Raw genomic sequence first — 26,989 nt, forward strand, 5'->3', positions numbered from 1 at the left:
ACAAAGGGTAAAGGGAGGGAATGGATGGAGAAGGAATAAAAGTGAAAGTTACACGGACCAGGAATTGACTGAATTGTCCATCTTTATCTGTGACCCCAAAGTAGGGATTACTGGAGAGCAAAAAAGCTCTAAAACGCATCTGAGAAATGCATAGTGTTTCTGTTTGGGCTGGTTAGGAAAAGTCTTTTGTTTCTTCTGGCAGCTTCTTAGCAGAATGCTTCCTTGCTTTGAGAATCCATACTTTAGTGGGTCCTCCATATTTTAGTGGATACTGGTTTTTTTCTTCTTCTTTTGAGCCTGCGAGCACATCAGGCATGCTTAGAAAGTGCTGTAGGCATCAGTTTCAGAATGGCTGCAATGGAGTGCAGGCGTGACCTTAACTGAAAGGGAGTTCCATAAAATTTGGCCCACAATACTCTCAACTCTCAAACAATGCTATTCAAAAAGTGCTGAAAATGGCTGTTAATTGTAACATCATGTTCCAGTTATTTCTTAGTTTGGAACATAAAGCCTACATTATTTTGTTTAACAGAATTTTTGTACCATGTAATTGTAAATAAAACATCTAACCGGTTTCTTTAAACAGATGACCTCTAATTATCAACAACACACTTCTTTTCTAGTAACGCATGTTCTCATTTCCCTGCTACTTTAGGTAGAGATCACAAATGATGTACAGTCCTTGCTACTCATCATGCTGGCAGTCATGCTAGCCAAAATGGTTGGTGACTGGTTTAACATGTCTCTATACAGTTCTTTACTGAAGCTGAAATCCATTCCCTACTTAGATGCTGAACCATTTGTTTGCCATAGGAAAAAATGGTGAGTGTATTCTTATTTTCCTATTGTGGCTGTTCTATGAGTTAGTGTAAAATGACTGGATGTCTTTAATTTGCTGATTTAGAGATTGATTTGGCCATAACGTGTGATTTCTTCTGAGTTAGGGACAAACAGAAACCTGGAAGGAACCTACTGGTAGTTCAACTTCTGGCTGCATCAGAAAAAACCCAAACAAGACAGGAAAATATAGTAAATGCAGAATCATGACCCTTGAAAAATAAAATGCATAGCAAAGCTATCTCCATGTATATATCAGATGAAGACCTATCTGCAATTGCCTCCTAACACAAGAAGCAAAATGAGTTTTGTTCTAGTATCACAAGAAACTGCTTAAATTATAGTGAGTGTTGGCATTGCAGCATTTTGGCAAGGAAAGAAGAGCTGTACTTCTGGCCCGCTAATCTAATTTCTGGAGAAGAGACATTTTAAGTGTGTGTCTCTTTTCTGATACAAACTTCTGATATATAGTGATGGGAAAGAGGTAATATATTCATTGTGGCCTTTTTCAGCCAAGGCTGGGCATAATCCCCAAATGTTGAATAGGCTTCCCATTAATAAACCAATGAACAATGGGAACAAAGCTTTCTATTCTTTTTTCTTTTCTTTTAGCACATCATAGATATTCACTTTTGCTTGTAAAAAGTTATGTCAGATCATACAGTGTGTTATGTTCTAGATACTGGATGATTAAGCTGTGTCTAACAGAGGGATGCACTGTGACTTCTAGTTATGCTGCATACCACCATAAATTGTCCCCTCCCTGTTATAAAAGCTAGCTAACTGGAACACTCAGAGCTGCTGGTTGCCAGGGAGTGCTTTTTAATGAGGGCAAGAGTACTCAAACACTTCTATAACTTGGCAACTCTTCCTGCTTTTATAAGCCACTATACACTTCAGAAAGAAAATATCTTACAGCCTACTTTTTAATGGGACAAGTTAAGTGCTGAGTGAATCTGGTGCTTGTTCTGTTCTAGCTTAACGTTAGGCTTGTCAAAATTCTCTGTGTTTCTGCATGATATGCCACATAAAACTGATTTGAGGAGCCAAGAATTCAGACTATGATAAAGTAATTGTACATTGTTTTAAATAAAAGCATGTTGGAAAGTGGCATTACATTAAATAGTTGATTGTATTGCATAGTTGAGCTTTTGATATTGCTGACTTGGATTTTCTGAAGTGGGAGTTTGTACATTTTTAACTGGAGTGAAATGAACTTATAGAGAAATCACTCTGAAAATTTGCATGTCGAAACTGTCACCTTGAAATTAAATGGGTTGGTTTTGTGTGTGACTAAGAAAGAGAGAGAGGCCCGGCTCACACATCACATTAACAATAGTTAAAATAAACTGTGGTTTAATATGAGCAAGCAGCATGGTGGTTTTCCTGGCCATGTTGCTCCTCCCGCATTCTAGCTGCTGTTGTGCCGCTGGAGAAAGCCATGGTCTGGCTTGTGTTGTCTGATCCCAGGCTCATGGTTTCTTGTCCCCAAACAAACTACAAGTCACAATCCAAGAACAAACTTTGGCTTCTGGACATGCTTTGTTGGAAAAGCAACAAACCATGAGCCTGGGTTGGGATTACCCAACAAGACAGGCCATGGTTTGTCTCCTGGTAGTACAGCAGTAGCAGGAGTTGGGGAGGAGCAAAGTGACTGCCATTCCAGCAGTGTGCACCAGCATGCTCCTTGTTCACATTAAACCATAGTTTATTTTAACTATGGTGTAGTGTGATGTGCAAACCAGGCCAATAAGAAAATCAGTCTGTGACCAGACACAAGTTTCAGGGAAAAGAAGATGTTGGCATGGCTGTCATGATACTCTCCATATTGTGGTGTGATGTTGTGGCATGACTTTCTGTGCTATTTGGAATCCTTTTTTAAAAGGTACTAATCATGACCCATCTTTTCCTTAGTCTCCCTTGGCCCTTCAGTATTTTTGGCTAAATACTTTTTAACGACTTATATCTTACTATTTAACTTACATGATAACTTTTGTTTCCTTCAGTCATAAGTGTATTCTATTTCCTCAAAAGTAGACACTCATTTCTGAATTAATAAAGAATAATAAGCCAGCTGGCAAAGCAGGGGAACCCCGTCTTGTATGCACAGCTTTGGCAGAACAATAGGATTGCTCGTCACAATTCATTTATTAGTTCTAACACTGACCCATCTTACTGGGTCTTGTAAACATTACTGAGATAATGATGTGAAACACCTTTAACATACTAGCTAAGTTATTATTGTTATGATTTGAAGCTTAGCACAACAATCCTTACACCAGAGGATCAGATTTCTCTGCTTAATTCCCCAATGTGATGATTTATAAGCCTGGGAAATTTATGAAGGACGAGGGTATAAATCTATAAAATGAAATAATAGTTGCTTTTTCTTTTAAAATATTCCACGTGACACAGTTGCAGCCACATTCCTGGGTATAACCAAATTTTAAATAAGCAAGTGGAGTCTGCAGTGTGGAGTGCTTCTGTTCAGGATTCTAGACACTCTATTCCATTCTCCTCCAGACAGTTTTGTTTCTCTTGCCCAATAGTTAATCAACAGTATGTGCCCACTGAGCATGTTCAGTCCTCATTGGGCTCCTAGGCACACTGGTGCCTAGTCTGAGCTACATTAAACTCTTGGATATCTTGATTGATTTCTATATGCAGCTTTCACTTTCATTCCTGGAGACATTTAGAACATTCCCAGTGAGAACCAGGAAAGGACTTATGAAATAGTTCTCCACCCTTTGCATAGGCCTCATCTGCACCAGAGTGCCTCCCCTATGAAGGAAGGTTAATTAATATCAACAGGCAAACTACTTCCATGATTGCCACCTAGTGAATTTTCTGTACGATTCAGAGTTAAAAACTTAATGTGGCTGCCTAAATGTTACTGACAACCATCATGAAAATAAAACCATCCAAAAAGCAAGCTCTTGAAATGTATTTATATAAGGTCCAATAGTTACTTATCACAATAAAACAATGGTTTACAAGAAGCCCAGCTAAAATCTATTGTTGTTTTGAAAAAAAAAAACACCCCTCATTTAGTCAATAGATAAACATTCCCACCAAGTGATGCGAATGATCTGAGTGAGGTTTACTTAGATAAAGGCAACCATCCAGTAGGGAAAGATGTGAATGAGCAGAGCTGCCTGTTTTCTCATGCTGATTTCCATGAGCATGTCTGTTTATAACTTTAAAATGTTCTTCAGGAAGAATATTGTCATGGGTTTAAATAAGTTTCAACCTAAGGTATCACTCTAATCCAGGGGTGGTGAACCTGTAGGTTGCAGGCTGGACTGGGCCCACAAAACCATTATTCCCCACCACAGTCCTAGGTTGGGAGGAGAGCCTTTCTTCTCATGTGCAAATTAATGGAGAGATTGCTTTTGCCATTAACTTGCCTTGGGTGGGGTTGGGGAGAAAGAGTACACTCCCTGAAATGGTTGGTGGGGGAGAGAATCTATCTCACCCCTCAAGGATCCTGTTACCTCAAGGGTCATTGAGTTTCTCTCCCTACTAGCCATTTTTGAGGCTGTAACTCCTGCCCCCTGCAAGTTTATGGAGAAAGAGCTCTTGCCATTAATGTGTGTGTGTGTGTGTGTGTGTGTGTGTGATTGCCCTTATCACAGTGCTGATTTTCATTCTCCCCTCTCAGCCCAGCACTGTAAGGATGTTTGTGTGTGTGAGAGAGAGAGAGAAAGAAAGAAATGTGCTATGTGTGTGTATGGTTGTGGTTTCCATGTGTGGTGAGTGTGCAGTCGTGGACTTCATGAGTGGTGACTAACTATGATGCATACATGCAAGAGAGAGGGTGTGTTTTCTGGCTTACAATCACCACTGGAGTGTGGCCCTTGGAGACTTGACCAATCTTGAATGGACCAAAAAAGTCAGCCAGCCAGCTCTAATTCCAACAAGCAGTGCATGAAGTGGTAACTTTGTTTCTAGAGGGTACCATTCAAGGTGGTAGATGGCTGAATGGTCCTTTGTACAGAAATTCACTGCATGTAGAAAAATGGCATATCAGAAAGAAGAGTATAACGTTTTCCCAGATATTTGGTTTTCTATGTGTACAGATTTTTCTTTTTTGTATGGAGGCTATTAAATCATGGGATTTGCCACCTGCAATTTGAAGTGGTGCAACCTGATAAAGGCTAATCACCACAATTGTCACTTATTAGAAGTAAACTAAGACTAGAGGCTACTACTTGGTATAGTAATCCCATCTGTATTCAAAAATTTTGTAGTCCCAAGAAATAAAACACTGCCTTTCACCAAGGGCCAAATTCCTACTCTGCATGAAGCTCACTGAGTGACATTGGGTCAGTCACTATCTCTTTGCCTACTGTAGCACATAGTGTTGTTAAAGGGGAGAAGCATGTCCAATGTCCTGAGCTCCTTGGAACAAGAGTGTTGAAATCCTCTAGTGACACCAGATTTTCTCTTAAAATTTGTACTGTGCCAACATGCCTCTACAGAATGTTCATGGTGGCCAACCAAGCTTTATAAACAACACTTAAAATAATATAAATAGAACAGATGTGGTACAGATGTTCTCTGATATCTGTACAACATGACCAGAGTAGTTGTTAATGTTTCATATATCTCCAAGAGGTCATCAGTGATCACAGCAGCTTATTGAGCTTGGTGAACAATTGGTGAGAACCATTTTAACTGTTGTTATGTTATTATGAAAGTTTTATTTCTTCTTTACATTCTCCTCCTAGTTCCAAGAACTTTTTGTAATCTGAACATAATTTTCTGCGGATTTCATTTTGAATTAAAACATTTTTTAAAAAGCAGAAAAACTCATGGAAGCTGATTAATGGCTCTTATCTTCTCTTAGAAAACTAATGCTTACATCTGGTTGGTTTTATCAAGCATCTTACTCATAGGCAGGAAAGTCTTAATAATGACTTTATTGGCTAATTACATTTGAAACAACATATTCACAAAATAAAACCAATTTATTTGCAGCTTGAAGTAATTCACCAGCACATTATAAAGTCATCAAACACTCATGTGGTACGGTGTGCCTTGTTCCTTGTTTACTAAATAAATTGTTGGCTGTCTGCTTTATGTCTTTCAGGTTAAACCTGGAATTGTTTGCTGCCAGAGATGTCATGAAGCTTCATGTAAGGGTTCTCCATGTAAGAGAAAACATTGCTTTCTTGGCTCAACTCCTTGCCAACACCAGCCATAGCGGATTCCCAGTGGTTTACAAATCTAAGCCAGATCAGGCAGAGGTGTTCCTGGGAACAATTACGAGGTAAGAAGCCACTACATTCTTCCCAGAAGATAAGTGGCCCTTAAGGCCAATATTTAGAACAAAGAATGAAGGCCTTAGCATACCGTATTAATGAGAAAACATGTCATGAAGTAGAGGGCTTGTGATCTGCAACAGTTTTCTCTTTAAAGTTTGGAACAACTTTTGCCAGTGCGTGTTTGCATAAACCACTCTGTGTGTTCCTCTGTGTTAACTGTGCAATATTCCTTTAGAAACAGGCACACACCTCAAGGCACTTGGAGGCTTACGAGAACAATGAATCAGAAGGATGTGTGTTATCAAATTGATCACAATTTTTATTCATTTAAAATATCATTGGCAAACTTCCCTTTGTTTACTCTTACTCAAGTTCACCTCTTTCAAGATAAAACATGTCAGAATTCGGATGAAACAGCAAAGTCTCTAATGCTTGTGATGGCTTGCTTCAGTAAACAGGAAATAAAGCCAGCAAGCACTTCCACTCCAAGAGAACAGAATATACATGGCTTTGTTTTCTGGCCTCACAATAACTTGGTTTGTAATGCTATGGTACACAATTGTCTCCAAACCTTCAATAACTTGTATCAAAGCTGACATTTGTTCTTAGTGAGTTGTCAGTCTACAGACAGAAAGAGCCTTTTGTGAATTTAATGTTAAAAACAACAACCCTACCTTTGTCCACAACTACAGATAAGCAGGAATCTTTATAAATAGCAGATTTTGTCTATATAACCCAGATTTTTGATTTATTAAAAAAGTTACTCAAGCCACACTGTAAAGCAGCATATGAATTATTTAAATAAAAAATATGGACATATGAAATGTTTAGTAGTCATACAAGAGCACAAATAATCTAAAGATAGGCTATGTTTTATGATGAAAGCTACTGCCTTTTTTAGTGCAACAGTTACCTGTTTAGAGGGAAATTCTGGATGTTATGGAGGCCAGATGAGCTTCATCAGAAAAGAGACCAAGAAACACGAGAGAGGAAGTTGGGAAACCCGCCTTAAATGCCCTCTATAATGGAGGATTGCATCCTGTGTTTGTACACAGTTGTGGTTGTTTTGGCACAGCTGGGCTCTTCCTAGGAATGCTTGGCAATAATTTCCAGTTTCTGTTTTCTTTTCATGTTTTTAAAAATATCTCAGAGAGATTACATAACTACTCATTCCTCCTGCTGTTCTCTATTTTTTAAAGAACAGAGCACATTTACAACTCAAATTTGTACAATATCAAGAAAAAGACAATGGAGTAGCAATGCTGCTGCTTTTAAAATTATCACTGAACAGAGAACTCAGTTGTTGATACTGACCTTGGGTATCTGGTGCCTGCAATCTAGCTCTTTAGAGTAAGTGGAGGGAGTCACAGTTGAGAAAAGAAAGTAAGAATGAGAAAGCAGTAGATATGGGAAAGGCCAAGTGTTAATGGTCATGGGCATCACTCAGCTCTATAGGGAGACCAATGACTACTTCTTATAGCTACTCATATGCTAACAATTTCCAGGGAATGATGGCATCTAAATATAACTGCTAGGGTGGCATGTCCACTGTGATAGTGGTTTTGAGGTAACTTTGCAGCAACTAGCAATTTGGCAGCTTGCAAACTAATTGGGAATTGCTGATCCCCACCATAACATTTGCTGTCCCACTCTTGTTGTTTGGGTGGAAGCCAGTTTGGAAACTATTGGTAAATACTGAGGATACAAATGTTGGTAAGCGTAAGCAAGCTTCCTTTGAAAAACTTTCTAGTCAAAGACACTGCATTTTCCTGTTGTACTGCTCTGTCCATAAGCTTTAATGAGCTTTTTTATTACATAATTTCAAGAAGAATAAAACATGGAAGCCATGTTATTAAGCAAATGGTCAGATTCACATGTTTGACTCAACTATTGTTAATTATTTAGCTGTTGTTTGTTCCAGTGCAAAACATTGCTGTTCCGCTCATCCCTTACTGATATCTATAATAGATTATTTCACAAACAAGCAAACCATACAAGTAGCTTCTATCCCATCATGGTATTTAAATAAAAAAAGAAAGCAGCAACAACAAACTGTTCTTGGGAAAATATCCCAACATTATAACTTTTGGCTTAGTTTCGATGATCAAACAATAAGAAGATGTGTGCTTACGTGGGTGGGTGTATGACATATATAAAAAACTGGCCACGTTTAGAACAGAACACCCTACCTTTTTGCCGTCTAGACAACTGTTTCCTTGCTTACCCCCAACCATTAATGCATTTTCCCCAAGAAAAAATTAGAAATAGTTGGAATGTACGGTAAGCAGGGACCTCTTTACTCAGTTAAACCTGAAAACCTGGAGATGATAGACTATGAGTATCCATTTGCTCACATCATTTGGGCATTTCAGAAGAATAAAAAACAGTTCCTTAAGATGAGTCACTTGATTTGAAATCTATACAAGTTATCAGAGTGTAATCCATGATGTGCATATTTGGGTGAAGTAATGTGCATTTCATTTCAGTTGCATCAAAATTTAAACCCTAGTGATAATTTCCCCCAATGTTCCTTGTCACACACGGCAGTTTCACATATTGTGAAGGGCAAACAAGATTCTCCTATTGAGTCAGCCAATCAAGACTTCTTGATAAGTATATCTATATGATGCACTTCTACCTATATGAATATTTTTAAGATTCATACTTTAAAATTGTCATATTTGTACTGTATGCCTACAAACAAAATAGGTTGGGTCCAGGTTCAGTTAACAAGTTGTTGTTGTTGTTGTTGTTGTTGTTGTTTCTTACTCACCTGCACCATAAGATCCCAAGGTGGGTTGCAGCAATGTAGCAACATAAGAACCTGCCTTATGCCATGTCAAATCATTAGTCCATCTAGCTCAATATTGCCTATATTGACTGGCAGAAACTCTGCATGTTTCCACACAAGAGTCCCTCCCAGCCCTTCCTGGGGATTTCAGGGATTGAATCGGATACTTTCTGCATGCAAAGCAGATAATCTGTCAAGTGATCTGTGGTCCCATCCCTAAATACAATATTTAAAATTGTTTAGAACAAGTTACTAAAACATGGCTTACTGTGACTGCATGAATACGTGGGCTCCTGGAGAGAGGCTTGCAATCACTTTGAACCTGCTTGGTCCTTTTTGCTCACACACCATGCTGAGCTAAGGCAACGTTTGGCTTAGCATGTTGTCTGAACTTGGATGTATGGTTAAGCTCTGTCCTTGCTAACTATGACCTGTAACAATGGTATGATTAGCAAAGGGATAGGGTTTAACCACAAGCCCTGGTTTGGCTTAGCGCAGAGTGTAGCGAAGGAGCAAAAAGCACCAGGGAGGAGCAAATCAGTTGCATGTGTGCATTTGTGTGGCCATGATAAGCCATAGTTTGGCTCAGTGGCGTAGCGTGGGGGGTGCAGGGGGGGCCGGCCGCACCGGGCGCAACATCTGGGGGTTAGGGTTAGGGGGCGCAAATCCACGGGTTAGGGGGCGCAAATTACTTGCCTTGCCCCGGGTGCTGACAACCCACGCTACGCCACTGGTTTGGCTTACTGTGTCACGCGAACCAGGCCACTGGGACTTAAGTCATGATCCATTAACTTCAATGGATCCTAAATTCAATGAATGGATCCAACCCAAAGTGTGAAGAGACCAACATATATTCTTATAATGTTTTTCTGTCAATGTCTTGCTGCTTCCTTTAAATGATATTAAAAAGCATACGAGAAACCACAGAACTACGCTGCTCATGGCTTGCAAACTATGGTGTCCGCCAGGTTGAATATGTTACATTAAATAAACATAACCCACTCATTTATTTCCCAGCTGTCCACTGCAATAAAACCAGAACTGATGCTAATAAATGATCAAGCCAAAATGCTTGTCTCATTCTTTCCCTTGTTAACTTGCCCATACCATTTTGAACTTCCCATCACTTGCCAATTGTGGGAGAGTGTCTGATAGTTGTAAAATACTGCACTAAATCACAAAACAATGGGAATAAAAAGTGAAGGTGTCTGCCACATCTTCACGTGAATCAGTAAGGGATGAGAACCCAACAGTACTAGGCACTGTGAAAAATGTGTTATCTGTTTGTTTGAGAAGTAGGAAGCCTAAGGACTGTATTCAATGTTATTCCTATGCACAGCAGACCCCCCCAAAACAGGTCCATTAATTTAAATGAATCTACTCTGAGTATAATTTAGTTGAAAACATCCCTATCGTTTCTACATTTTAACAGTTCTGCAAACCTGTACCAAACTACAGTTTTTGGAGTTCTTATCAGAAAAATGTGACAATTTTACAGTTCAGATGTAATGATAAACTATGGTTTCTTGACCCAAGAATGAACCATGTGCCCAGGTACTCTTCTCTCTCTCTTTGTATGCCTTGCTTTATATTATGTCATTTTAAAGGCGTTTTCCATGATGACTGAACCGGAACACTGTGGTTGTAACTATGTTTGCATGGGACGTGCATTCTATATATGCCTGGCATCTACGTTTCCATGTTCAGGGAACTAGCCCTTCAGGACCACAAATAACTTCGAGTGAATACTTTAGTGCTAGGAGAATCTCTTTCCCCTGTAGGCCTGGCTATATTCTAACAGGCTTCTCTCAGGTCTCATAGAACTGATCCCAAAACTAGCTTTATTTCTTTTTTAACCACAATATATAGTAGCACAGTGTGTGTAATTTTAGGGGGTACTGGTCTAGGTTTGGGTTAGATTATTCTCACAACTATTATTCCTCACAATTATTATTATTCGTTTATCCTCACCATTTGTGGTTCACAAGACACCTGGAGAAGGCAAGGCCAGAGATTTTTTCCAGAAAAAGGTGAATGGCAAGCTAACTTACAGAAGTCTTGTCCCAGAAGTGGGGGAGTGAAAGATTAGGCAAAAGTGAGCTGTGAGTGGCTGCATGGTGTGAACTTCAGTTTAGGGAGCAGGGGGAAGAAAGGAGGATGCTGTGGAAGCTGGGAAGCTAGAAAGAGGGGGAAATCAAAGGAAGGGAGGATGTGACATATTGCAATAGATCTGACTGAAAACACTTCAAAGGGAGGGTGAATGAGAGTCCTCAACATTGGGGTGAAGAGCTGGTGTAACATGGCAAGGCTTTACCAACCAAGGATTGCGGGACAGTGGAGTGAGAGATGGGCCCCCAAAGCTGGGAGTTCCATGAATCCGTCACACTGCTTGTGTGCCTGCAAGAGTGCTCTCTTTAAATCAAGCTGAGTTCAGGGGGCCAAAACCAGTTATAGCCTTAAAAAGACAGAAACTGGCAGCAGCTCAGGTGGCAACAGAAATAAAGATTTCCAGATGAAAAAGGGAGGTTGATGGCCTGTGCTTTACTGAATAGACTCATGCTTCAGGCTAGGTGAGTGCATTTCAGTACTATTTGGAAGAACTCTAGGCTGTGAATAGTTACTTGGTAAGGGGTTTTCCTGATTGCCTTACGATCTGGGGAACTTTTGCCTTTTGTGCATCCAAGAACTCCTTAGCCTGAGGCATAGAGGAACTGGAAGCTCTCTTGTTCATGGTGACTAGCGCTGCAAGCACACTTTGTCCTGGCATGCCAGCTTTTGCCAGCTAGTTGTTAACAGGCAAGAGGGGGATTATGAGCCAAGGTGTTCGGATGGGGACAAAATGGAGACAATCTTGTGCTCTCTGGTAACATGCTACTTAGCAATCAAGATAAGAAACCAGGATCTGTTTTTGAACTGAGGTTGTTACATCTTAGCCAGGCCTAAAGATAATGTAGTTAGGACATACCGTATTTTTCGCACCATAGGGCGCACCGGACCATAAGGCGCACCCAGTTTTTAGGGGGGGAAATCAAGAAAAAAATCTTCCCCCCCCAGCCCCAAAGAGCAGCGTACAGGGTGCGCACAACCTCTCCCTGCCGGAGGGGTTGTGCGCAGCTATGGAGCAAGCCAAGTTTTGGCTTCCCCTTTAGCCCCATGCAGCCTCTCCTTGCCGGGAGACGCTGCGCAGGGCTAAAGAAGCCATAGCCCCGTGCAGCGTCTCCTTGCGGAGGGGTTGCGCGCAGCTATGGAAGAAGGCAAGGCAGCGAGCGGGATGGATCCCGCTCACTGTTTTGCCTTCCCCTTTAGCCCCGCGCAGCGTCTCCTTGCGGAGGGGTTGCGCGCAGCTATGGAAGAAGGCAAGGCAGCGAGCGGGATGGATCCCGCTCGCTGTTTTGCCTTCCCCTTTAGCCCCGCGCAGCGTCTCCTTGCGGAGGGGTTGCGCGCAGCTATGGAAGAAGGCAAGGCAGCGAGCGGGATGGATCCCGCTCGCTGTTTTGCCTTCCCCTTTAGCCCCGCGCAGCGTCTCCTTGCGGAGGGGTTGCGCGCAGCTATGGAAGAAGGCAAGGCAGCGAGCGGGATGGATCCCGCTCGCTGTTTTGCCTTCCCCTTTAGCCCCGCGCAGCGTCTCCTTGCGGAGGGGTTGCGCGCAGCTATGGAAGAAGGCAAGGCAGCGAGCGGGATGGATCCCGCTCACTGTTTTGCCTTCCCCTTTAGCCCCGCGCAGCGTCTCCTTGCGGAGGGGTTGCGCGCAGCTATGGAAGAAGGCAAGGCAGCGAGCGGGATGGATCCCGCTCGCTGTTTTGCCTTCCCCTTTAGCCCGGCGCAGCCTCTCCTTGCGGAGGGGTTGCGCGCAGCTATGGAAGAAGGCAAGGCAGCGAGCGGGATGGATCCCACTTGCTGGTTTGCCTTCCCCTTTAGCCCCGTACAGCCTCTCCTTGCCGGGAGACGCTGTGCAGGGCTTTCCTGGCTTTTCTGGGAGGTGGGGGAATTCCCTCACCTCTCGCAAAAGCCTGCAGAAGCCGTGAGCTCTTTAAAGGGGCTGCGCGGCTTGTCCTGGCTTTCCTGGGAGGTGGGGGAATTCCCCCACCTCCCGCAAAACCGGCAGAAGCCGCGCGCACTTTAAAAGGGCTGCACGGCTTCTCCTGGCTTTCCTGGGAGGTGGGGGGATTCCCTCACCTCTTGCAAAAGCCTGCAGAAGCCGTGAGCTCTTTAAAGGGGCTGCGCGGCTTCTCCTGGCTTTCCTGGGAGGTGGGGGAATTCCCCCACCTCCCGCAAAACCGGCAGAAGCCGCGCGCACTTTAAAAGGGCTGCACGGCTTCTCCTGGCTTTCCTGGGAGGTGGGAGAAGGGACTGATGCGGCCAGTCAGTCCCTTCTCCCTCCTGTGGAAAAGCCCGCAAGAGCGCACGGAGCTTGTGTGTGGCTCTTGGGGGCTTTTCCCGCCTGCCTCCCCCCTGCATTCGCTCCATAGGATGCACACACATTTTCCCTTGCTTTTTAGGAGGGAAAAAGTGCGTCCTATGGTGCGAAAAATACGGTAATTCTTTTCTCTCTGTGGAGCCAGTGTCTCTCACCCACCTTATTTTCATGGAACTATAGAATTGTAGAGGGACGTGGGTGGTGCTGTGGGTAAAACCACAGTGCCTAGGACTTGCCGATCGCATGGTCGGCAGTTCGAATCCCTGCGGCGGGGTGAGCTCCCATCTTTCGGTCCCAGCTCCTGCCCACCTAGCAGTTCGAAAGCACCCTTAAGTGCAAGTAGATAAATAGGTACCGCTTTCTAGCGGGAAGGCAAACGGCGTTCCGTGTGCTGCGCTGGTGCCGGCTTGCCAGAGCAGCGATGTCACACTGGCCACGTGACCTGGAAGTGTCTGCGGACGGTGCCGGCTCCCGGCCTCTAGAGTGAGATGAGTGCACAACCCTAGAGTCTGACAAGACTGGCCCGTACGGGCAGGGGTACCTTTACCTTTTACTATAGAATTGTAGAGTTGGGGTCATCTAGTCCAACCCCCTGCAATGCAGGGATTTTGATACCACTTTTCCAAATGAGTGTCAAAAGCAGCTTCTGAGACTGAGTGTCAAACTAGATATTATAAGACAGACCTTTTAAAAAAGTCTTAGCGGACCACCTTTGAAGATAGTTTGGAAACTGTAGCTAGTGCAGTATGTGGCCACCTAATTCAATCAATCTCCTTTGTTGGCATCGTATACATGGATCAGAACACAACACAGCTGACAAAACATAGTAGGATATACATTAAGATAAAATTGTCCAGACATCATGAGGTACGAAGATGGCTCTTATGACCTATGGTGATGTAATTTCATAGTTTCACTCAAAAATCTTGCCACATTCTCCACAATGTCATGCTTTGGTATCCAGAGCCATAAGCCATATGGCACACCATTTGGCAGCCCCAGGATTTTGCACAGAAATTTGGATTGGATGCTTTCCAACGATTGGTTAACTGCACCAAACCATAATGAAACACCATACAGGAGTTGAGGGGCTACTTTGGCCTTAAAGACTTTTAGTGAAGCTGAGAGCTGTTAGAGAAGAAATGGGTGATAGTCAGAGCTAGAGTATCCTCTCCGTTAAGTGCAAGCTTACAATGGTATTTCCAGGAAGCGTTATATAGGATGCCTAGGTATTTAAAGTTTTCAACCTGTTCCAACGGGTTTCCACTGATCTCCCACCTACGAGGCTTCCAAGATCTTGAGAAAACAAGCACTTTAGATTTTGTGAAGTTCAGTTCTGGTCTGTTGGCTATACAATATTCCTGGCTGCTGCACACCTAATTGTTGACAGGCTCAAGATGAGCAGATCATATAACACTAATCTTGACACAGCTGTGCAGGATGCCTGCAAATTTCTAGGCCCAATTCAAAGTGCAGGCTTTAGCCTTTAAAGCCCTATATAGCTTAGGACCCCAAAATCTTTTGCAATATCTTTTGAAGCAACTCTTGCTGTATGAACCTAACCAAACCCTTCAGTCTTCTTCTGAAGCCTTTTCAGGTCCCCCGTCTGAGGTAGGTTTGGAAGATGGTAACAAGGGAGAAGCCCTTTTTATGTATGGTTTCCCATCTGTGAAACACTCTCCCGAGTGAGCTCTACCTAGCACCATGATGAACATAATTTCAGTGTCAGGTTAAAAGCTATCTCTTCTCCCAGGCATTTGATGGATTATGACAAGCTGGTTGATGGGCTATTGAATGAAATGTCCTTGCTGCAGGAGCTTTTGTTTTTCCCTTGCTGGATTTGTGTATGGGTTATTGGAATGGTTTTATTAAAATGTGTTGCTTTATATGTTATGCCTTTTGGCTTTTAACCTTTTTTTGTAAGTCTCTTAGGGACTTTTGTGGTAAGTGTCTAATAAATAAAGAGAGAGAATTGTTGTTATAAGGGCACTGGAGGGTCCAAGTTCAAATGGCTGAATGGCAGGAGGGAAGGGATTGCCATTGGTCTGCTCAAAACTGTCCTCCCCAACCAGCTTGTCTCTCTTTCCCTCTTTGGTTGTGAAGAGGGAGACGAAAGTAATTTTGAGGGGACAAACAACAGGAAAGGAAAGGGCTGAGAGATCCCTCTTCTTAAGCACAGAAACTGGTTTCCAGTAAAAATAAGAACAAATTTTTCCTGTAGACATACTGCCCCTGCATCTCTCATGTAACATTACATCTTGTTTGGCTCTCCCACAACACATATTGTATTTTTTTATTGCGGCTCAGTCTTTGGGTCATTGAATTTTGCTATTCAAAGACTCCTGCTATAATAAGCACATTTGTTAAGCTTTTGTATCAATTTGTGAAAAGTATGAGAATAATAATAATAATAATAATAATAATTTATTATTTATACCCCGCCCATCTGGCTGGGCCTCCCCAGCCACTCTGGGCGGCTTCCATAAAAACCAAAAATACAATAAAATATCACACGTTAAGTAATTACCAAGGAACTATTCTGTTTTCTTTGCGTTTAGTTGTTGTTTAGTCTTTGTAATGTAGACAGGAACCTGTTATTCACCAGGCAGAAATATCGAAAAATCTGTCAATTTTTGGTTTCTCTCAGTTTCTTGTTTTCCAGTTCACTTCATCCTGTTTCCATATCAACTGAACAGTGGGAGGTTCAGGACAGAAAAAAGGAAGTATTTCTTCACACAGCACGTAGTTAAATCACAGAATTCACTACTGCAAGCTGTAGGGGTGCATGAATAAAATTCTCTTACAAAAATTTGTCAGTATCATAGTGTGAATTTCTCCTAATTAATATGCTTCTGTGCAGCTTTGACAAATATTCACATTTTTGCAAGCAATTTCCTCTAATGCAACACATTTTTGTGTTACTTTAACTAATGTTTGACTTTTGATGTGATGCAACCTTTCCCCTAATGTATGCCTTTTGTACATGTCATTTGACTGGAGAACTGCATTGCAAAATTTGGAGAAAAACAAATTTCAAAGGGGAGCTGTGTTTCAGTTTGCATGTCGGTTTGACAAGCACAAATTGGGTAGTTTCTCATTAAAATGCCAACAGAATTGAATTTCTCCCCCATCCTTGTGTGGTGGCTACCATCTTGGATGACTTTAAAAAGCCTTTAGACAAATTAATGGAGGGTAAGGCTATCAATGGCTACTTGCCACAATGGCTGTGTACTACCTTCAGCATACTGTGGGACCACAAGCGCTTGTCCCCTCTGCTTACATGCTTCCCACAGGCATCTGGTTAATCACCATGACAACAGTCCCTGTGAGAGCAGTGCTCTTTTTCTGTTCTGAACAATGCAGTAAATCTCTTGTTGCTTGTTTGTCTTGTCTGCCTTTCAACAAAAGGAAATATTTTCGATTTATTTAGCAGAACAGAAAAAGGTGATTAACCAGAAACCATAATGCTGTATCCTGTCTGTACAAATGTCCAACACTTTGCCTGTAAAGATAAACTAGTGAAAAACTTGTATTGCCAGTTTAGCAAATAAGTGAAACTTCTGGCAGTTTACCTGCGTTTCTGTGTAGTTTCATCACTGAAGCAGCTCCTTCTCCTCCCATCCTCGGAGCTTACTGAAATTTCAGTGGTTGTTGGAAATTGGTTGTCTTCAGGCTAAACCGTTTTGCAAAAGAGTGGGCATTGCCAGAAACGTATTCGACCTGAAACTGACAGTAAGACAACATAAAAGTGGGGAGGGAAACTCTGCCAGTTCACTTGGGTGGCAGATATTTTTTTGCTCATTTTTTGATAGTCTGACATTAATAAGCCAGCATAGTTTGTGCCCTGTATTGGTTGCTCATGCATTTTTTTTTTAAATTGAAGGAGTTCATCCTAAGCATTTCCTCTACTGGTAAAAAATATGACCTTAGGCAATGAATTGTCACTAGCTAGCAGTCTGTGAGTTTATTCATTCATTCATTCATTTATTCATCCATTCATTCCTGCCTTTCCAAACTGGTGGATTCAATTTCTCAGAATTCATTCCGACAACAGAGTTATTTGAAGCTCAGCTATTTTTGCAAACAGAGGCTTATTTCTGGTGCCCCAGGAAATAAGGCACTGTAATTACATGACTTCAAAATGTTGCCACACTCCACATTAGAATTATACTAATGTGTGAATGGTTCTCTAGCAGCTATCTTGGAACTCCTATGAATTCTCATACAGTGGTGCCTCGCAAGACGAAAAGAATCCGTTCTGTGATTCTCTTCGTCTAGCGGTTTTTTCGTCTTGCGAAGCAAGCCCATTGACGGATTAGCGCTATTAGCGCTATTAGCGGCTTTTAGCGGCTTATCGGATCAGCTGATAAGCGGCTTAGCGGCTTAGAAAAAGGGGGGGGGGAGGAAAAAAACCCCGCAGGAACTCGCAAGACATTTTCATCTTGCGAAGCAAGCCCATAGGAAATTCGTTTTGCGAAGCACCTCCAAAACGGAAAACTCTTTCGTCTAGCGAGTTTTCCGTCTTGCGAGGCATTCCTCTTGCGGGGCACCACTGTACTGCATACTTAGAAGTGAAAGTGTGAAGTGCTGGTAGTACCCACACAGGTAGCAGCAAAACATATCTGTAAGGAAAAGCCAATGTACCCTCTTAGTTTTCTTGACACTGTTTTCAAAAAGAATAGTAAGTACATTTAATATTAATTTGCATAGTGAAATTGCTCAAACCCATAGCTTGTTGGTTAGGAACATAAGAATGCCACCTTATACTGAATCAGAACTTTGGTCCATCTAGCACAGTATTGTCTACACTGGCTGGCAGTCACTCTCCAGGATTCCAGGCAGGGGACATTTCTACCAGGGATTGCATCTGAGATTGGGTTGCCCTACGTCTGGAATTTTCCAGACATACCCTGAATGCTGTTGCTGGAAGAAGTGTCTGGGCGGAAATTGGGAAAATGTCAGAAAAATCTGGACATATGGCAACCCATGTCAGCAGTGCTGTTTGGGGTGTGATTTTACTTTTTAAAAAGCTCCAAAACATCCTCTCTCTCTCTCTCTCTTTTTTTTTTTGCTATTTTGCCCGAAAAGCTCAACAACTTTGCCAGAAAATCTCACTAACTTTTGTTTCACTTTTTGAAATATGGTGACACTATCTTGAGACCTACTTGCAAAGCAGATGCTTCTGTTACTGAGCTATAATCCTTCCTTAGTTTTGCTGTGATAGCAGACTATGGTTTGCTTATAACAGGAACTCATCAATTAAGCCCTGCGTGTAAGAGGAGTGGTGAGGAAGGGGGAGCTCTTGAGCCAGTTACTTGTTAAAATTAATCAAATCTATAATCTGGAAGATTGTTCGAAAACATCCATAGTCTTGAATTAGTTTCTCTGGTAAGAAATGGCTCTTGTGTTAGAAAGCTATGGCAGAGCAGATGTACTCAGTAACAATAATGACACCACTGACGAGACAAACACTTTCATGATGATGCATGGGAACACTAACTCCAAACTGCATTGTTTAGCTAATGCATGCTTTCACTCCAGTAAAGTGCAGTGTCACATAACTGAAAGTAAATCGAAGAGATCATAGTTTAGAAAATATGACAAAGTTGAAAACTTAAAGCTGCATTATGCAGTAATATCCTTTTAGAGATAAATAATTGATCCAAAAGACTACGTCTGTGTTATTATATGTTTATTAGGTATACTTTTTCCTCTGGTTGGCAAACGAAATCAAAAACTTGCTAAGCCAACATTTGTTTGGGGACACGTGTGTTTCATCAGTGTAACCATATGTTTTGAGTACGTGCTGCTTAAGAAAGAGAATACAATGAGATGATACATTGACCTATTTTGGCGATTCAACAGGGAAAATTTCAGTGGGTTTTATCCAATTCTTTGGAGTACATCCATTCAAATCCATGAACCTAAGCTAGTCATGCTCATTAACTACAGTGGGCCTACTCTGTGTAGGGCTAGCATTGGATACAACCCAATGTCATAATTGCTTTCAAGGCCTTCCTTCATTATAAGTGTATTGCACAAAAAAATGTGCATTAGTTTCTCATTTGTTCTAATCAGATTTCATATTCTCCCTCAGCTTCTCCACTGGACTATTTCAGCTTCTGAGTAGCAAAAGCACAATATGCTCAGTTAAAACATTAATTGCTATTGTCATTTCTGTGTATAATTTAATTTTACTTGAATGTCACAGGCATCTAGAATACTTTATATCTATTGTAATACTTTGGAAAGTATGTTGTCCCCTGCAGCACAATGCTAGTGTAGGAGTGCTCTTTTAACCACGGTATGTAGATTTTTGAAACAAATCACAATCAGGATTTGCCTCCTCTGTTTCTCTGGCATATAGCCCATGGTTTTGTTGAGTGCATGTGTGTGTACAAAAACATATTTTTCAAACATTTACCTTCCACTATGCTAGAGCATATATCTATTACTGTTTTTAGAGGAGCAAGGAGTGCGATTTAATCTATGTTTAAAATAGAATAATTCTTTCTTTTTCACAAGAAGGCTGTTCCTATCCTTTACACATACTGACAGAATATTATGCTGTTCTCATTGAAAGGGTTTATCATGCAAAGACTAAGGGCTTACTTTTATTGATCATGTAGAAAGCCACTTAAGTGACAGGAATGCAGATTTACCCTAGTCAGGTGTATAAGCAATAGTTACAGGAACAGTATCTTCTATAGACCAGTTGAGGGTCACTATCCAGTTCCTCCTCCACCTTCAGAACTATTTCCCCCCATTCATATGCAAATTTAAGTGATTAATGAAAACTCATACGACTGATCAACTAAATATGGTGAAATGGCCTTAATGCTTATATGCAAAAGATCCCCTCCTGAAAATCTGATCAAAGTACAAATAAAAATAAAAATATTCAGATAAAAAACAAACAAATAGATGATCATCCTGCTCAAAAGAAAATGTCCAGTGCAGTTTTCAAATCTTTCTTCTTTGCGGCTTTGAAAGAAAACGCTGAGAAATAAACTTTCTAAGAGGCTACATTTTTCCAAGATTAGCACAATAAAAAAGAGTCGTTCTCTAGGAAGAGTGCTTAATACAGTAAATGGGGTACTTTTTAAACTGAATATTTTGTTCCATTTGTGATTTATTCAGAGCACATTTAAGTTTATCTTCCCATACTTAGGTGTTTGGTGCCTGAATAAACGCATGAAGTGTGTGTGTGTAGGTCAGAACATGTAGGGTAGTCCTTACCCTTGGAGGCCATGTTCCAGCCATGACTCGGTTCTGCTGTATATTTGGTAGGGAGCCAGTATGGGTACAGATGTAGGGCTATTCCATAAGGGTGGGAATACCGACTGTCCAGGATTCTCATCTCCATAGAATGTCACTGAACCTGCAGCATCAGGAATGTGGCCGGTGTGTTTGTTGGTATACAGGGAATGGGTCTATCCTGTGCGTTCTTGTTTGGCATCCATGTCTACCAGATATTTGAATAGGCTTCTGTTTGTCTTTTAGACCATGTACCTTTAGCACCAAGGACAGCACAGCATTTTTAGCTGACTATCATTTTTTGCTTTGTTGTTGTCGTCTGGTTGTTTCCCACCATCTCCTAGCTCCTTCTTTGAGAAACCCAGTCCTCAGAAGTATCACCTCTCCTGATAAGTCTAGGATTAAACCAAATGAATGAGAGCCATGGGATAAATTTTGTGAGACTGGAATAAACAACATGAGACACTCTGTATTTCTTAAATAAGAACTATGGATTGTTACAAACTGTCCAGAAAATCAAGGCCAAACACCTAGACTGGTGCAATACCAAAATGTTGAACATGTTACCTCAGTTTGCCTTTGGAACCTTGCTCCCTCCTGATCCTATGAGGCAAGTATGAACTACTGCCTGAAAGCAGAGTGTATATATGATTTATTGAGGGTGGCATCTGATAATGTCATAGTCAGAGAAGACCCATTAAAATAATGACTAACTTAAACCCATTAATTTCAGTGGGTATACTCTGAGTATCACTAAGTCACATGCTGCCCTTTATCATAGTGCTGTTAAAACTGCAGTAAATAACTGAACACAGTAGCGTTGACATTCTTCCATAAATCGCTGCTGCTAAAAATGTAGTAGGCACAATAGGGAATTTGAAACAGAGCAAATGGGAATGGAAAAATGTCTGACGTGATACACAATGTGTGGCTTCCAACCCTATATTGTAATCTGACCTCGCTAAACATGAACATATGCAGTCTACAAAGATGATAATGTTGGGAAGTTATAATATTATAATTTAAATAGCAGTACAGGGGTACCTCTGGTTACATACTTAATTCGTTCTGGAGGTCCACTCTTAACCTGAAACTGTTCTTAACCTGAAGCACCACTTTAGCTAATGGGACCTCCCACTGCTGCTGCGCTGCCTGAGCATGATTTCTGTTCTCATCCTGAAGCAAAGTTCTTAACCCGAGGTACTATTTCTGGGTTAGCGGAGTCTGTAACCTGAAGCGTATGTAACCCGAGGTACCACTGTATCTAAATGCAAATAATCTCTTAGTCTATACATGAATAATTTCTATATAGTTATTTTTTCTTTGTGCAGTTTTTTTTTAGATCACTCTAAGGCAGCTGTCTGGAGCATAGTGTAAAATGTCTGTGCTGAAGAACGCCATCATTTCACATTGTTTAAAAAGTAAAGGGTTTGCTTTGTTGCACAGATAGCTGTGCAGGTGTACAAAGCTCTATCAGAATGAGCTGGAGTGATGTAGTGTGTGAATTATAATTCTGAAAGGCAAATGAAAAACATATGTAGCCAAACTACAGCCTGTGGGTGGCTTTGAGGTAAGTATATGGTGTTAACAGCTAGATTCAAATATGGTCATGATGGGAATGTTAATATGTATGGAAAGACTGATCATATATTTGTCCTATAGTGCAAGTATGTGATGGAGTCATCTGCAATTGAAAGTTAGCTAGGTTCATTATAAACATTTTTTTTTTACAATACCACATCTTGGAAAAAGAGATGCAAGAACCTCTTCAGGGAATTTTGTTCAGTCTCAGAACTAGACAGCAATTAAAATCCTCTTAAACATTTCTATTTCTGATCACCCAGCAAGAACAAAAGTGACATGGGAAGGTTGAAAGTGTACTTTGAAAGAGCAAAATAATTTGTGTATTTGACAAAACTTACTACCTTTATCATCTAGCAATTTCACTGATACCTCCTGGCTAGGTTTTGCTTTGGATGTATTTAAATGCATTTTTATATTTTATTTCATTTCTTCAGTTATTGGTTCTCTGGATTCCTTCTTCACTTGTTTTACTATCAATTTACACTGGCTTTGTCAGAGTTTATGTTCTCCTTCGCCCCAGTTTACACCAGTTGCTTAGTTGTAAAAATATTTCTTTCTGCCTTTTATGGTTTTTGTTGACTACCATTTAACCACATTGTCATAATCTTGGACTTGTTTGCACCCTTTCTAATTTGTACTCCACCCAGAGGAAGGATCACTGTTGATGTGTTTTTTGAAAAAAATATAAATGAATGCAAGAATGTTGCATTTTCTTTATAACAGGGTAATTCTGTGTTTTTGTTTTGTGCCCAATGGAATAATTTATTATATGTCTCCACCCTGTGCTCCAAAAAGGAGGAAGGCTGGAGTAGAATGACATCAGATGAATAAAAATAAAGATAACTTTGCTCCCCCCCATATAAAAGTTCTACATGTTTCTATTCTTCCTTGGGTGCAGTGCTAAATAATGTAGCTCCAGCAGCAGCTATAGAGTACTGAAGAAAAGGGAGTATCTTTGGCTGAAAATTCTCCCCTTATTAGAGGGTCTGGGGCCTTGAGAGTTGTGGAGGATGATGCTCGGGAGCAGGAAAAACTTAATGCAGCTGTTGCATTGTTTGAAGGCTGCCTCATTGTCTTTCTCTACTCTGTCAAATGTAAACCTCATTGAATAAGACCGGGCACTTCCAACAGCTAGATTGTGATCTACCGGTAGATCACTGGACATCTATGGTAGATCACTGGTAGATCACTAAAAAAGGTAAAGGACCCCTGACAGTTAAGTCCAGTCGCAGACAACTCTGGGATTGCGGCGCTCATCTTGCTTTACAGGTTGAGGGAGCTGGCGTTTGTCCGCAGTTTTTCCAGGTCATGTGGCCAGCATGAGTAAGCTGCTTCTGGCGAAACCAGAGCAGCACATGGAAACGCTGTTTACCTTCCCACCGGAGCGGTACCTATTTATCTACTTACATTTTTGGTGTGCTTTCGAACTGCTAGGTTGGCAGGAGCTGGGATGGAGCAGCGGGAGCTCACCCTGTCATGGGGATTCGAACCACTAGCCTTCTGATCGGCAAGTCCAAGAAGCTCAGTGGTTCAAACCACTGCGCCACCCAAAGAAGTTCAACAAGTTTGGCTCCCCTAAAAAAAGCTAAGCATTTTTTTCCTGCACCCCCCCCCGAAAAACGCGGCTTTCCTCCTCCCTAAAAGAAGCTCAACAACTTTGACCTGAACCCCCCAAAAGGGGGTGGTCACTGCCAGTTTTTAACTCTGTGAGTAGACCACAGTCTCTTGGGAGTTGGCCACCCCTGAATTAGACTAATCACATCAATTGACTTTGTAGCATATTCTGGTTGAATAAATTGTAGCTGCACAGAGTCAGTTACTGTTCTTTGAAATATATTTATAACCAAGTTGTATAATTTTGCCACTCACAAGATTGTATTCAGTGCTTTCAGTCTATGGGTGCAATGTCTCTTGTACTAACAGAGGTCCATTTATAAACATTGGGCAACAGAAGAATCCATCACAACAAGTCGACTTGTGAAATAATTGTGCAACAGTTATTTGTGTACATACAAATAACACTTTTCTGCTTGTGGAACCTTCTGCACAAGAAGATCTGCCTGACTCCCTTCAATTTCGTTCTTTATTGGATGTACAGTGGTACCTCTGGTTATGAACTCTTCTGATTACGAGCTCCGCTAACCTGGAAGTAGCTGCTCCTGGTTGCGAACTTTGCCCCAGGATGCGAAAGGAAATCACGCACTGGAGGCCCCATTAGCGAAAGCGTGCCTCAGGATAAGAATGGTTTCAGCTTAAGAACAGACCTCCAGTCTGAATTAAGTTCGTAACCAGAGGTACCACTGTATACCCCCTAATCTTAGACAAATTTCTGTAAAGTCAAATGTAGACAGTAAAATGCAGGATGAAATGTGATGTCTTGATTATCTTACCGATAATATAATTGCTTGGACTTCCTCTTCTTCTTCTTCTTCTTCTTCTTCTTCTTCTTCTTCTTCTTCTTCTTCTTCTTCTATTAGAATGTACCTCCACAACAATTGCTTAATCTACATTGAGTGCATTTTGTAACTATTTTTTCAGGGATAATAATAATAATTAATATGTCTGCCAGTTCCCTAATGTGTAGAATTTTCTATATCCACAGAGAAAGAAATTTTTGCACAAGGGTGGGGTACAAGACCTTTCCCATTCTGATAGCTTTAGCATATTGCTCAAGAATGAATAGTATCTAATGTGGGAGCTTTGGGTACAAATGGGCAAACTTAAATGTGTATCTTTATGATGCCTGTTTCATAGCTAATATCATAAATTAAAAATGATCTAAGGCCTTGCCAGGCTACCTTTGAAAAGAGGTTCTTTCCTAAAGGGGTTTCTTCCTTTCTAAATAAATAAAGAGCAGAGTAACAATTGCCAGTTCACCGTCTGATCTCTAGAACTTCCTGTTAAGCCCAAAATATAGTGCAAGAAACATGCTTGGGCTGCTGTTTTAGAGACTTGATGATGTGATAGGAAGGATATGTGCAACATCAAAGAATGATCTTGTTATACTTCTGAAGCATGACTTCTGCAAGTCCAAGTGAAATAATGGGTGCTCATTTTTCTCTTGAATGTGGCAAGTTTAATAGCCTTGGATTGTTTTTCATTAGTGGTGTTCCAAAACTTTCCTTCATCGTACTTGCGGCATAGACGTATTGCGTGTCCATGTGCCTTTTTCATTATCCGGATTTTTCTTTCATTTCTCAAAGCCTAGCTCCTATGTGATTCCCTGCTGGTTTATTTTAGGCCAAAGCTGAATAATTTGGAATATGATCAAACTTACCAGCTAGACTCGGGTGGCAAACAAATGTTCATTTTCTTTTGCATTGTGCTAAATGGGACATTTGTTTTACTCCTAAAAAACACAGCTAGTATGGGCTTGTTTTAGGAAAATAACAAACTCCAGGTCAGAACTAAAACAGGGTGATTTTCATTTTTGACAAAACACCATTATTGCTGTTTTTGTTTCTTATAGCTTTTTATGGTGATCAGATATCTAATCTTCAATTGCCTTTCAATAAAGTAGGTGAAATAATTCTCTTTGGAACAGCAGATGCACAGAAATTGGCACCATATGTATGTAATCCACCTGACAGCACAGCTTTTTATAAGCTTCCAGCAGCCATCCTTACTAACATTTCAGGCAGCAAATTCCAGAGAAGGTGTCATTTTCTTGCACCCAGACGCCATCTCTCTGTATCCTGAACAATGAACATTGTACAGTGGTCAAAGGGGCCCTGTTTAGGTGTGAAAATGTTTGAAGTACGGCAGCTTTTGTTAAGGCACACATACAATACGTAACTACAATGGTTTGTTACATCACGGCTACTGCTATGTTCTACCTCTGCTAACAGAGGCAACAGACCTTTGAATACCAGTTGCTGAGAATCATAGGTGGGCAGTGTTGCTGTGCTCAGGTCATGTTTGCTGTCATCTAACAGGCATTGGGTAGCCACCGTGGGAACAAGAGGCTGGACTAAATGGGCCATTGGCCTGATTCAGCAAGCTGTTCTTGTGTTCTTATGTTATGAAGCAGAGTATGGAGCACAGTTCAATCCAGAGCTATTATTTAAGAATACCAGATAAAGCATGTTCATGCTTGGGGAATTCCTAAACCCTTTATTGCCTGAAGAGGAAAACAAAGTGGCATGGATAGTTTCCAGAAGGGTAACTCAGTGAGTCTGCAGCAGCAAAAACAATGAAGTCTTCATGGCACCTTAAAGACTAACACATTTATTGTGGCATATGTTTTCCTGGATATGAGTCAGTGAATGCTTATGCCATAATAGATTTGTTAGTTTGTACAGTGACACAAAGACTTTCTGTTGGAATTGATAGATATATTGAACACACGCCATATTTCCATTAACTGCCTTTGAAACACCCTAACTCCGAAGCTTCCTTTGCATGTAGCCTGAATGGTGTAGCTGGTCCCACACTGACCTCCACTTACATGATACCTTTTACAGTGGCTTTGATTGCATAGCAAGCTGTACTCTACTGGCTCTTTACATGAACCTCAACTGGTGTAGAAACAAAGTCAAGTTAGGTAGAAGTATTGACTTGTGTCCGGGATAAGTTAGAGCAGTCAGCCTCATGGAAGCCTTTTAGTGATACCTGATCTGGGTTTAAAGACTGCTCAATGTGAGGGGAGCAATATTGTAATAGCCAGCCCCACCCACAACTGATACACATTTTTCTGAATGTCAGAAGTGAGCTCATATATGTGTAAGGGGGGGGGCGTGTAGGCTCTTTTCAGGCTCTGTTCATGTCAAACAAAGATGCATAGGTCAGGGGATGCAATGTAACACCCATTCATCCAACATGAATATATTCATTCTA

The 26,989-nt window shown here is 41.2% G+C and overlaps 2 protein-coding genes across 2 annotated transcripts in view; both read left to right on the top strand.

Moving 5' to 3' along the window:
• The window catches only part of LOC308593237 (chloride channel protein D-like), a 63,452-nt gene that overhangs the window by 30,272 nt on the left and 6,191 nt on the right, over positions 1–26,989 (top strand). Inside the window, exons 11-12 of the mRNA XM_081205350.1 lie at positions 656–822; positions 5,930–6,109. Coding sequence (XP_081061476.1) covers positions 656–822; positions 5,930–6,109 — 347 coding nt within the window. The remainder of the gene's footprint in view (positions 1–655; positions 823–5,929; positions 6,110–26,989) is intronic.
• On the top strand, positions 11,735–13,438 carry LOC308593588 (uncharacterized protein; the record flags this gene model as incomplete). The annotated part of the gene is made up of 3 exons (XM_081206048.1): positions 11,735–11,758; positions 12,045–12,874; positions 13,144–13,438. The coding sequence occupies 3 exons, from the start codon at positions 11,735–11,737 to the stop codon at positions 13,247–13,249; spliced, it is 960 nt and encodes a 319-aa protein (XP_081062174.1). The 3' UTR covers positions 13,250–13,438.

This window comes from Podarcis bocagei (assembly GCF_964188305.1).
Source record: "Podarcis bocagei genome assembly, chromosome: 8".
NCBI lineage: Eukaryota > Metazoa > Chordata > Lepidosauria > Squamata > Lacertidae > Podarcis > Podarcis bocagei.